Here is a 13851-nt window from a genome sequence, read left to right as displayed (position 1 = left end):
ACATAAAACACAATGTCAGGGAGGACAAGCTTATCAACATTTCTAAATATTAAAAGAACATTCAATAACTTCTCCATGTAAAATAACAATCAATACCAAAACAGACCATGTCTCCCAGCTGGTTTTCTTCGTTATGAGAATTTAGAAATGTCACTACAATTCTATAATATTTTTAAAAGACAGCATATTGTACAGTTATGTGCACTTATAAAAACAGATTTTAAGCAGTTGTTTCCCATGTTGAACTAATGAATTCTGCAAACAGCCAATGGTAGCAGCATTCTCAAATTACTGTAAAAATAATGACCAAAATAGCATAAATTTCAGAAGTTGAAGAATTTTATAGCAATGAAATACCTAATAGAAACTCATTTTTATATCCATTAATAAAAGTATCTTTAAAATCTCAAAAGTGTACTTAACATCCTAAATAACAATATGTGAGCCTGTGAGTAGATGCATATTTGCCAAGGGTACACACATGCTAAAACTTATTTATCACATTTGACCTGAAAAATATATTTGTCAATCAGAAGATACTGCAGCTAAAACACACACTTTAAGGACCTTTATGAACTTAGAAACACAATGCCTAGTAGTACATTGTATGAATTTAATAATAGGAAAAGTAGAGCTAATAAACATTAGAAAGAAGAACAAAAGTATACATTTCAAAAATATCATGTAATTAAAAAATTATTGCTAGGTAAATAGTCATTTCAGTACTTCTAATTCAATCAGAATTATGATCACACACAAAAAGAAATAGTCCTACCTACCCCCAAAACATTAGACACATATGGAACTTCAGAAACTCGATGCCTAAAAGCTATACCATGCTGTCTTCCAAATGGGAATGATACAAAGCAATAAAAACATGAATTTTTCATTTGAATATTTTCAGTTCTTCTCCATGGAAATTGTTTTAGGGATTGAAACTTCAGAGCTTGGGGATCCCTGGGTGGCTCAGCGGTTTGGTGCCTGCCTTTGGCCCAGGGCGCGATCCTGGAGTCCCAGGATCGAGTCCCACGTCGGGGTCCCGGCATGGAGCCTGCTTCTCCCTCTGCCTCTCTCTCTCTCTCTCTATGTCTATCATAAATGAATAAATAAAATCTTTAAAAATAAATAGATAAAAATAAAAAAATAAAAATTCAGAGCTAGTTACACAAATTAGCTTTTCCAACACTAATTTAGAACTTTTTATAATCTCAAACTCACTGGCCTTAGTGAAATTGAAATGGGTGATGAGGAGAAAGAGAAGAAGGGCACCTGGGTGGCTCAATGGTTGAGCAACTGCCTTTGGCTCAGGGCATAATCCCAAAGGATGGAGTCCTGCATCAGACTCCCTGAAGGGAGCCTGCTTCTCCCTCTGCCTATGTCTCTGCCTCTCTCTGTGTGTGTCTCATGAGTAAATAAATAAAATCTTAAAGAAAAAAAGAAAAAGAAGGAACAGAGGGAGCAGGCACAAAGACAGCGGGTGAGTATTGTACACGGGGGTGATCAACTTTATCTAAAGTCAGCTGAGACACAGCCACACCACTCCAAAAACACTGACAACATAGAACTAATCACTCACATGTGTTATTACTTTAACAAAGAATTATAAAGAATCAGTGTTTATCTGAAATTATATATTGTTTTGTACTATTTACTTTTCTGTTACAATAAGAGCTTTTATTTTAAAAGATTAATAATGGCAATTAGTAGTAATTAAGAATAGGACTAATTTAACAAGTAAATGTATGAAAACAATATTTTTATGTTTTTTTTTAATAGGAGGAGAGAGAAGGAAAGGCGGGGGGGGGGGGGGGTTGAGGGAGGGAGGGAGGAGGGAGAGAGAGAGAGAGAGAATCTTAAACAGGCTTCATGCCCAGGAGCTGATGTGAGTCACATTCTCAGTACCCTGAGATCGTGACCTGAGCAGAGATCAAGAGTCAGATGCTTAACCAACTGAGCCATCCAGGCGCCCCAACGTTTTTGTTACTTTCTACCCTTTTATTTAACTTTTTTTTCTGGATATTTAAATTTACTAGGCTATATTATTGTATATTTCTGAGGCTCTGTAAAAGGAGAATGTAAATACAATTGGGACTAATTAAACAGTTGTCTATATTTAATAAAAAAAATAGTGACAACTTCTTATCTATGACACAGTAGGATATTTTTACTGTTTCCTTTTCCAATACTACTACTATGAACTGCCTGCAGCCATTAGGTGAAATTATATATATATGTAATACACACACACATATTTTGCTTTTATTCCCCAGGAATGAACTACAGTCCAGCATACAATTCACTTTGGTTTCTAACTCTGCTCTTAGAAGTCCACATTACTTATATCGGTCCAACAGGATGACCTCAACCTAAATATTTTCGTAAGAAAGATGTGAGCATAATATATTTGAGATTTTACTTACTAGCAACAGCAAGCTTCTTAGAGTTATAAGAATTAAGTCCCTAGCTCTCTTAAAAAGGTCCACCCACTTTATTCCTACAGGCTTGTTTTGCTAGACCAACTGTTTGTTTCCAAGGTCCTCTGCATGTATAAATTCATCATATAGACTACTCATTTCTAAAATAGCCATCCTTTTCAACACTCCAAAGCACACTGGGTGGATTCCAAGTAAGTTAGAGTTCTAGTAAAGAAAATCCTGTTCAGTGTGGCTACTCTTTTCTGGTAACATTTTTTAGTTCAGAAGCAGTCTAATTTCCCCAAAATGAGTCATTTTTCCATTGAGAGAGTGTTCATCACAACCTGCACACCACATGAAATAACTAAGGTTTGGATTGTTCATCCTTTTCTGACTGCTTACCGGTCCCCTCAGTAATCACCAAACACTTTTAGAGAAACGGTACATAAATACCCATTTACTTAATGTAATACTTTTCTTCCTTCTCCAATTTATTTCCCCAGTTACAGAAGGACATTCTCCTTGCCTCACACTCTAAACATGTGCTTTTACAGCTGGCCAACATTTGCTAGCAACAATTGTAGCTATGTTGTAGGCACATGTCTATGGACATCATCTCCTTATATTTCCATAAAGTCAAAACTTTCATTGTTTTTGCAGGTTTTGAGGAAGCTAAAGGTGACAAAGAACCTTCATTGTGAAAGCCTCAATGTCACAGGTAAGCAAATCACATTCCTTTTTAGCACTGTTCTATGCATGATGTAGAAGACATTTCGCAGGTAGTAACTTTTCATTTTATTTGGTAAGAAGTTGATAGACCAAATGGAATTTGCCAGACTTACATTTGTGCTGTCTGCCAAATATGCAGACAGATTGAGCAAAATCTAATCCATACTTGAACACATCAACAATTTTTGTTTATGTGGATTCTTTATAATCTTTATAGAAATCAAAAATTCAGCTTGAACTCCATTTTTCAAATCAAAGTACCTCAGAGCTAGGGGAACATCTTGTTGTTGCTGTGATTCGGTGCAACACTTGATAGAATGAAGAAAGTATGATCATTAGTAAGATCCAACAGAATCAGCTCTCTATGTTGTAAGAAGCCAACACATCTGTTATCAAAATTTCCCTTTTTTTTTTTTCACTGACAGGATGTTTTAGTTGCAACCTCTGAATCAGGAAATGTAACTTTAGTCAGTTTCATAGAGCAATCAAGGGAAAAAATAAAATGTGTACATCCATGTGATATGTCCAAGTTAATTCAGTGCCTGCTATTTTCAACTGAACGTCAATGTCTTTTTGGAAAATGAAAAAGTACAGATTGAGATGCATTTGCTTCTCTCATTCCAGACTTGTGAGACTCAGTCTCTTCAGGTGCTTTTACATCCCTATCTCTACCAGGCCCAGGTTAATTTGCCAGAGCTGCTATAACAGAATACCACAGGTTGGGTGGCTTAAATAACAGAAGGTTATTGTTTTACAGTTCTGGAGGCTAGAAATCCTAGATCAATGTGCTAGAGATCAAGGTGGATCCATGTTCCCTCTGAAGGTTCTAGGGAAGGCTCTGCTCCAGGCCTCTCTCCTAGCTTCTTGCAGTTCCTTGGCTTCTGGCAGTCCAACTCCAATCTTTAGGCCTTTTCCCTGTGTGCATGTCTGTGTCCAAATTTCCCCATTTTATAAAGATACCAGTCACACTGGATTAAGGACCCAACCTTCTCAATGATGACCTTGTTTTCACTTAACTAATTACATCTGTATTGACCTTATTTCCAAATAAAGTCACATTCAGAGATAGTAGAACTTAGGACCTCAACAAATGAATTTGGGGGCGGGTTACAATTCATTCCATAACAATGCCCAAACTCAAATTCTTTTACGCACGTTGTGCAGTATGGTCTATCTTGGTTATCCAATTCCCTCATCCATGTGTCTTTCCATACATCTATAATAACATACCACTATATACTAAAATATGTAATAATATACATATTTCCATATATAATAACTATAACCTTCTTTATTGGTGATGCTTAGAGCATTCTGGTGTTGGTATCATAACTATTCTCATTCTGGTTATCCAAACTTCCAATAGACAAAGATAATTGTTAATGCTCATGATTACAACATACCTCAGTTCCATCATTCAGCATAATGTGACAATGAATGATCCATTATTGTGAATTGCAAATCATGCTTGCCATGATTTTTTTGCATCACAGAAAAAGATTTCACAGGATGTAAGACTTTCAGTGCTAAAATGGTAAAACCAAAATGGACTTGCGCAGGCCACTCCTATCTTTGTTTTATTATGAATTTTATTATAATAAATCTTAAATGTCAGGTGAACTTTTTCATTTTAATACATAATCAGAATCATCTTCCCAGCAATGAGAAGGAGACATGAATAAAGAGTAAATGTCTTGGGATGCCTGGGTGGCTCAGCAGTTGAGCATCGGCCTTTAGCCCAGGGCGTGATCCTGGAGTCCTGGGATCGAGTCCCACGTCAGGCTCCCTGCTTGGAGCCTGCTTCTCTTTCTGCCTGTGTCTCTGCCTCTCTCTCTGTGTGTGTCTCTCATGAATAAATAAATACAATCATTAAAAAAAAAAAAAAGAGTAAATATCTGACCTAACTCATGCCGCACAAAGAAGCACTTTGAAGATAATAGGAAACAAATTGCCTTGCATATGCCAAGTTCCTTGATGTTTTGTGGATTTATTTTTTAGTTTTGGTGATTTGTTTGAAGTTTAGGTAAGTGTTTCCAAAGGAAGTAGTTGGAATATTTCAGTTAAGAAAAGGTCAGGAAAATAAGTAATTGTGTTTAGTTGGAGACCATCCCAGTAAAATTAAAAAGCTAAAATGTCCTGCTTTCCTCTACTACATACTTAAATTCTGCAGTGAGCAGAGCAAGGGAGAAGAGCTTTGAAAATAGTGCACAGGTAGAACATGATTTTTGGGGAGGCGAAAAAAAGCAAGGAAAATAGTTACTTTAGGGAGATTCTTACTTGAAGCACACATATGAAAATCTTAGAAATATTTTTTATTAGGAGAAATCCTCTATTATAATAAATTTATGTGTGTAATAAACATTTACTCTTAATTTTTTAATCTTTTTTTTTAAAGATTTTATTTATTTATTCATGAGAGACGAGAGAGAGAGAGAGAGAGAGGCAGAGACACAAGCAGAGGGAGAAGCAGGCTCCATGCAGGGAGCCCGACGACGTGGGACTCGATCCTGAGACTCCAGGATCACGCCCTGGGATGAAGGCAGCACTAAACCACTGAGCCACCAGGGCTGCCCTACTCTTATTTTTAAAGTTAATTCTCTCATTTATAACATTGCCTTTCTCTTTTCAGGTAAAGGCAACTCTTATTCCAATCTATTTTTCTAACAATCTTATTCTTTTGTTTAATTGTTTTAAATCTATGGTATTCTAGGTAACTATATCCAATGTTTAGAGAGTATGACAGACCAAACTACTATAAAATATGAATTAATATGTTCCTAGGGTCAGCCAAAGCCATGCTAAATTCCTTACTGTATCTTTCAAGTAAATCATTTTTCCAAAGATGAGATCCAATACTGAAAAATTTTTAATTTTTGTGATTTCTAAAATATTTGCAAACAGATACCCCAAAGTCATGCAAAATATTGAAATAATATTCCAGCAATAGTCTTACTCTCAAACTTTAAGAATTTTAAATATTTCTCTCTACTGAACTTTAAAAATACAAAAAAAAAACCATGAAATGTACTGACTTTTTTTAGAGTCTAGAAAATTATTTCTTTTAACTTCTTTCAAATTGGTATACAATTAAAAGTAATATTAACCAAAATATCAAATTAACATCAGATAAAACCTGACTTTATAATAGTCTTTAAATATTAAAAATGACTAGCAAAAATTATAAATTTTGTATGTTACTTTCATCTAAATTTAGACAAAATGCGGTATCTCCACACTTTGACTTTCTCTTGAGTTTATGAAAAATTGGGCATAGCATCCTAGCTGTTCTTCTAATTTCTCTCCCCTCTTCCCAAAGAAAAGGGTTAGTTCTCTCATTTCTAACCCAGTGGTTCTCAAAGTGTGATCACTAGCCTAGAAGCATCAGCATCACCTGGATATTTGCTAGATATGCATATTCTTGGGCCCATGACAGATCTCCTGAATCAGAAACCCTGGGGGTCAGATAAGCAATCTAGTTTTAACAGGCCCTCTACATGATTCCAATATTCACTAAAGGTACACAACCATTGCCCTAGCTTACAGATGACCTAGGAATCTCTAAGCCCTCGGGGAAACTATCTCCCTACTTCTCTGACATTGTAATTAGTGAAGATTTACAAATCCCCCCATCAGATCCCACCAGCATTATGAAGGTAAACTAGCTGTATCCCTCTAAAAATTTTCCCCTGACTCCTTAATATCCATCAGGGTTAAGTGTCTCAACAGATCTCTCTGCTTGTCAGAGTGCTTAACTCCCTGCAAATATCTATATTCTTTGTGTCTCATTTACAGTTCTATCCATAAAGCCTAGTGCAGTGCCTGGCCTATATTTTCTGAGTTGAACCTCACCTGCCTCCTCAGTGTGAAACAAGCAGAATCACCTCCAAAACCAGAATCCTAAGAGTCCTATAAACCTATTTCTGAGTGGGTAAGCACTCTAATGAGAATATTAGTATTCCATTCTAAAAGAAAAGGAGAAAAATATCCAGATGTTAATTTTGTAAAGAGATCAGTAGAAAAGAGTTAGAGGTCATCATAAATGTGTATGATAAAAAGAAAAGTCTGATATTTAATCTCCAAAAATTGATACATTTAGATTAGTGAAGCAAGACAGAAAAAAGTGGGTAGGCAAGTAAAAGAGATAGGGAATATCACCTTACTTCTATCAGATTGGCTAGTGTCAAAGCTTAAAAAAAAGAAAAAGAAAAAAAAAGTAAGTGTTTGCAAGGATATGAAGAAAAGGGAACCTTCATACACTGTTGGTGGGAATGTAAACAGACGTAGCCACTATGGAAAACAATACGGATGTTCCTCAAAAAATTAAACATAGGACTACCATATGATCCTGCAATTCTACTTCTTGGTATTTACCCGAAAAAAATAAGAACACCAATTCAGAGAGATATGTGCACCCCTATGTAGCATTATTAACAGCCAAGATACGGAAGCAACCTAAGTGCTCTCTGATAAATGAATGGGTAAAGAAGATATGGTATATACACACAATGGAATATTAGTCATTAAAAAAAAGAATAAAATCTTGCCATATATGAGAACATGGATGGACTTGACGTAGAGAGTTTTATGCCATGTTAAAGAAGTCAGTCAGAGAAAGACAAATACCATATGATTTCACTTATATGTGGAATCTAAAAAAACCAAAACAAATGAACAAGCAAAACAGAATAGAAAGACTCACAGATACAAAGAACAAACTAAACTAATGGTTGCTAATGAAAAGTCTGTTGGTGAGGGACAGGGCAGGTGGCCAAATGGGTGAAGGAAGTTAAGATGTACAAACTTCCAGTTATAAAATAAGTCATAAAGATATAATGTACAGCAAGGGTAGTATAGTTAATAATATTATAAAAATTTGGTTTGGTGATGGATAGTACTACACTTAATGTGTAGATCATTTGGTAATACATAAAAATATAAAATCATGATGATGTAAGCCTGAAACTAATAGGATACCATATGTCAACTATACTTTAATTTAAAAAAAAATAGAGGTAAGAGAATTTGAGACCTGCATAACAGCTATGGACCAGAAGGAAACTCGCTAGAAGAGGGCATCAATGAGCCCTTTATTAACTGCATAACCTTATGGTTATTAACTGAATTTCTCTAACCCCATTTCCAGATTTCTACGAATATGATGAATACTTTTTAATAGAGCTACTGTTAGGAGTGTGTGGCGGCTGCTGCACTATCCTCATCATCCCTGTTTTATGGAACAGTGGAATGATAGATGGAAGTGTCTAAGAATGCTACTTGATTATCACCACTGTATCCCAATGCTGATGGCAGAATTTCCATATTTCTTGGCTGGCTGACTGTCAGAATCTTTCAAAACCTTATTCTCTTTGGAAAATTCATTATGATAATTAAACAGTTAAGTCTGGGAAGGCGGGAGACTTAGTATAGTGATCACAAGCCCATGGCATGGAGGCCAGGCTTTGAACCCTCTCTCCTGAGTGACCTTGGGTGAAGCTGATCTAAATTTCAGTTTCTCCATTTGTAAAATGGGCATAATACCACCTTTATGACAGAACTGATGCAAGAATAAGATGAAATGTGTACCAATGGCAACCAAGAGAACTATGAAAACAGAAAAGGCACTCCAAAAGTGAAAAAAAAAATCTGTAGTTTAAAGGTAAAACTGAACCTCATAATTTTTCACACCATGATTATGAAGACGATTAATTAAGCTTAAGGACGAGTCCTAAAAGGGCCTATTCCTTCCTGTCTATGTATTAGTCTTTGGCTCACTGATACTTGGGTGATTTCATGGGATGAATGGCCCAACTGGAAATGATGAGGAAGAGGTAATAATAACACATCACCATCATGATTAGTGAGGACTGAATGTGGGCTCACTATTCTATTTCAGTATAAAAAATAAATTATGTCAACACATCACTCCTCAAAAATAGCTAATGTTACTAATTGTTGCAGAAAAAAATCCAATTTGAAAAGGAAAATAAATACTTCTTAGGGCGAACTGCTTTATTTACAGAATAGCTTATGCCAAACTTTCTACCTTACAAGGATACTTCACCCAACCCAAACTTCACTCTGTTCATGACAACTTTATGTTCATCACCATCAGGATGTGGTGGCCTCCTTCTTTTACCCACAGATTTTGTAATCCCATCTACCAAAGCTCTTTCAATTTGCCCTTCAGCCTGGACAACTCCAGGTTAAGAAGTATAGCATCTCCAAAAGCTGCCTACTCCACCTTGGAATTGCTATTCAAAAGTTCCAGAACGGGGGATCCTTGGGTGGCTCAGGGGTTTGGCACCTGCCTTTGGCCCAGGGAGTGATCCTGGAGTCCCGAGATAGAGTCCCGCGTCGGGCTCCTGGCATGGAGCCTGCTTCTCCCTCTGCCTGTGTCTCTGCCTCTCTCTCTATCTCTCTCTATCATGAGTAAATAAGTAAAATCTTAAAAAAAAAAAAAAAAGTTCCAGAACTACACTGCACCCTCTCTGACCTCTACCTGCCAGTCCCTACTTCTGATCTTGCCAATCCAAAAATCTCTTCTTCACATGATAATTCTTCAAATATTTAAAGATAGCACATGTCTATCTTCTTTCCAGGTACCATTTCCAACTTGCTAAAAAAAATTCTGGTCTACCCTTTTCACAGGGTTCCTGAGCCTTATTAACTGCCCATCTTCAGAAAGTAAAAAGAGAACAAACAACAAAAACTAACCAATCTCTTGGTGAAAAGAAGCATTTACACATGCACATACATCTTTTTGAAGGCATGGGGTAACCTTTCCAAAGAGAATTTTAGCAGAACATGTCAATCTACTTAAAAATGTACATGCCACTTGCCCAAGATTTCCACTCTACAGAATTATTCTTTGAAGATAACTGTGTATTGCACAAATAATGGGATAAATATGAAAAAATATAAGGATGTTCAATCTATATAATCAAGAAACTCTGAACAGACACATAACAATAGGGAATTGGTTAAAGATGATTATATATCCACATGCCACCAAAAGAGATAACAATCTGACCAGATGGCCTGAGAATAAAAACATTTTCGGAACTTAAAAAAGACTTAGAGAATTTACCTCCTTCATGCTCTTCCTTAGGAAATCATTTGAGGTTATGCTACAGCACAACAAGTGAGTGAACCAAGAAAGACAGACACAGGATCCAGGAAACAGTGACCCCACACCAGGAAAGTCATGGCAGGAAGCCCAGGACACTGGGAAGCAGACCTAGAGAGCAAGCTGTTCAGACTGGAGTGGCGAATGGAGAGCTCCAAGGGCTGGGAAAAGACAATTGCAGACATGGGATGCAATCCTTGAGAATATGAGAGAAGTCAAATGTTAAATGATAAAGACAAATGTTGCAAGAAGAAAGGGAGGCACCAGAAACTCTAAGCAAAAATTAGATAGGAAATGTAATCTTGCTTGTGCAGTGAACTATTTTAATAGAATCATCATAAACACATTATTCATTTTCTCTGTGTAGGATAAACTGGACATAAAGGAAAACTCAATATGATTATGGAATAAAAGGTAAATAGTTTAATATATTGGTGATACAAAAGTCCAAGTACAAATGACAGAAATTGAGGAGTGAAAAGGGGTTAGAGACACAGAAGGAAGAATTGAAGTGCTAATATCTTCACCTTAAAAAGTGTATCAAGAGGTGCTATGGAACCAGAAATAAGAATTTTCAGAGGAACAGAGACAGAAACTATAACTCCTTTAACAACACTGAAATAGAGGCATGAGCATTAAACTTTTATCTATCACAGCATGAAGATAATAAACATTCTCTCACATTGACCAAGACTGGGTGATAGTCTCCGAGGATGGCCACCACCAATTCCTTCTCTCTTTGTTTGTGCACAATGATCCTCACAGGAAGAGGTGGAGTCTAATTTTCCTTCCCCCGAATCTAGGCTGCCCTAGGAAGCTCACTTGACCACCAGAATGCATTGGAAGTAACATTATGGGTCTTCTAAAGCAAGGTCATGAGAAGCCTTGCAGTTTCTTCCTGAGAAGCCCAAGGCACACGGAGGGGCCACATATGTGCGCTGTAGGCAACAACATGCTGAGGACCCAGCAGACAGCAGCAATTCACAAGAAGGGGCTACTGGAATGAGCCCCTTTCCACCCAGTTGAGCCTTTAGAGGACTGTAGTCCCAACTGCTACCTAATAGCACCCACATACAAGAACTGCCCTGCTTTCTTCTTTTTTTTTCCTAACATCATTAAGAACTCATTGAGTCTATGGGTTTCAATGGCCACAGTAGTTTTTGTAATTGATGATCAAAATGCCACATTTTTCAGCCAACAGGACTACCTTCATGTTGGTTCCTGTGTCCTTTTGACACAGCCCCATTAGTCTTTGATGGGTTCCTTGCTTTCTGATACAAGATTACCAGTTATTTTGTTGTATGCAAACTTCAATATGTAAAACAAATTTTACATTTCAGTTTTGATCTCATTTTTGTAATAGTCATACACAGAATGCTATTTTTGACTTATGCATGTGTACATAGGAAAAAAGCAGAAATACATTCCTATATGTAAATGGTAATTAAATAGATATAAGTAGTTATGTCTGGGTTGTGGGATTGGGGCATTTTTCTTTTTGCTTGTCAATGTTTTCTAATCTTCAAGTAAAAATGAATGACCTGGCTAATTAATTTTTTTAAATGGCCTCTGCTTATACATTATTTTTCATAGCTTTTTAATTTACAATGTTGCTATAAGGGGCTTAACCACTGTTTTCCAAATTTATACTTCTGTGGTTCTCTTTCTACCCTTCTGAAGTTCCCCTTTGCCTCTTATAGAGGATTATCCTCCTTCTGGTCCCTGACTGTGACCTTGATCACACTGCCTCCACAAGACAAACCTTACTTCTAATGGCATATGGGCCCCTTTCCCCTGGAACAGCTATGTTATTGCCACAAACTTCATAGCATCTAAGTTACCTTTCTGCCCAGTGTCTCCCATTTCCTTCCATGGTATCACACTCCTCTAGTGCTCTGGGTCATTTTGCCCTTTTCATTCTCTTCATTCTCTGAAATCCAAATTAGTCACCATGGTCTATTGATTACAAAATAGCTTTTAGGTTTTTCTTCTTCATTAATATGACCACCACCATAACCACCAAAATTAAATTCTTCATAATCTATCACTTATACTACTCTGATAACCTCCTACAACATATCCTCCCCCATGCAGTATTTTTTTCTATATATTATTATCAGCTTTACCTTTCTACTATGCCAATTGTATCAAGTTATTTTTTGGCTATTAGTCCTACAGCAATTCTGGGGGGAAAAAAACAAGGCTGGTAAGTTGGAATGTTCACTCTATCAGGTGACACCATCTTACTCATCCAAATGTACAACCCCTACCAGTCCCCCATGGATCCTATGCCCTTACTACAGCCCCTGAAGATTGGATCTCTTCATAGAACCGAGCCCTTACTACAGCCCCTGAAGATTGGACCTCTTCTCAGTGATTTTCATCATGTCTTCTGACCTAGGAAGCCTTCCCCACTTTTTTGCTGCCAATCTAAACATATTTTTTTTGAGATTGAGTTTAAGTCCCATCTATCTCAAAAGCTTTCTTAGAAATTTTTAAAAAGCATAAATATATATAGGAAAATCTAGGCACAACTTATATTCATTTCAAGAATATACATCAAGTATTGTCAACTGTTATCTCTGAAGAATCAGACCTAGAATCTTATAAGTGAAACTTATATTCATTTCAAGAATATATATCAAGTATTGTCAACTGTTCTCTGAAGAATCATACCTTAGTATAATCAGACATTATACTAAGCATTATATTTCAACAAACTCAGAATTGTGTTTATAAATATCCATATGTAGACAAAAATATTAATAGAAATTAACACATTCATTTTTTCATTCCCTAAATTGCTAAAGCATTACTGATTTATCAGCAGCTGATGTATTGGTTGAATTTTTTTGATAGCTTCCTATGTTTAAATCTTAGCTACCTAGCAGAATTCCACAAGTTCTATCATATCCTTATCCCCTACCCCCAGAGCTCCTTAGTTCAAAACCACACAGGGGTATAGAACTATGCTTCAGTAATCTTGCTTCTGTATTTTCTGCTCCTGTACCTCATGGCTGGCCACCTGATTAATCCAATGCACCTATGACAGCATTAAGTGTGGCATGTACTTCCAGGGGCATAGGTAACTATTAGATAAGCCTTAGGTTATGTGTAATTCTTCATTACCTTATCCCCGGCTCCCCTACTCAAGAAAACCAACCGAAATACAAATGAGGTAGATGTTATTAATGGGAGAGGTTTAAGTCTACTCTAATATTTTTAGATACATGAATTATAAGTTTTGACACTTTATTGTTAGTGAATTATGACAAAACTCACAACTCACTTCTGGCCAATAACGGGATTCCAACTCTACCATTTATCTACAGTACAACTCACACTTGCCTTGGCCTCTACATGACTCCCTGAGGGAAAACAAGACAGGATTTGTCTGATCCCTTCTGGAGCTTAAAAGAAATTCTCCCTTTAGCCACTGATTATGAAAATCTGGATTTTTCTCACCATGGGAAATTTCATTTTCTTCAGCTGAAAGTGGCTAGGGTTAGAGCTTTAGTAGATAAGAGAGAAGGATAACTAAAGTTATTATGCATCTACTCCTGTTAGCATGGTCTTAAATAC

General features: G+C 36.6%; 2 protein-coding genes across 31 annotated transcripts in view; one reads left to right on the top strand and one right to left on the bottom strand.

Annotated features, from left to right (window-relative positions):
• The window catches only part of TLCD4 (TLC domain containing 4), a 103437-nt gene that overhangs the window by 21183 nt on the left and 68403 nt on the right, over positions 1-13851 (bottom strand). The window lies entirely within an intron of this gene.
• Positions 1-13851, top strand: part of LOC144318506 (uncharacterized) — a 110321-nt gene that overhangs the window by 47305 nt on the left and 49165 nt on the right. For 9 of the 20 annotated variants that reach the window (XR_013384473.1, XR_013384470.1, XR_013384464.1 and 6 more), the window contains one exon: positions 3075-3132. Coding sequence is in view for 2 of the 20 variants with exons in the window: in XM_077905535.1 (XP_077761661.1) it covers positions 3075-3132 (58 nt within the window). In the remaining 18 variants the exon portion in view is untranslated. Of the gene's footprint in view, positions 1-2270; positions 2390-3074; positions 3133-6935; positions 7072-9791; positions 11609-13851 lie in introns of those variants that run through there. The other 11 variants (XR_013384461.1, XR_013384457.1, XR_013384463.1 and 8 more) reach the window with 5 other exon arrangements.

Source organism: Canis aureus, chromosome 8, assembly GCF_053574225.1.
Source record: "Canis aureus isolate CA01 chromosome 8, VMU_Caureus_v.1.0, whole genome shotgun sequence".
Taxonomy (NCBI): Eukaryota; Metazoa; Chordata; class Mammalia; order Carnivora; family Canidae; genus Canis; species Canis aureus.
Note: the sequence above shows the minus strand (reverse complement) of the source record. Positions and strands in the feature narration are given on the sequence as shown.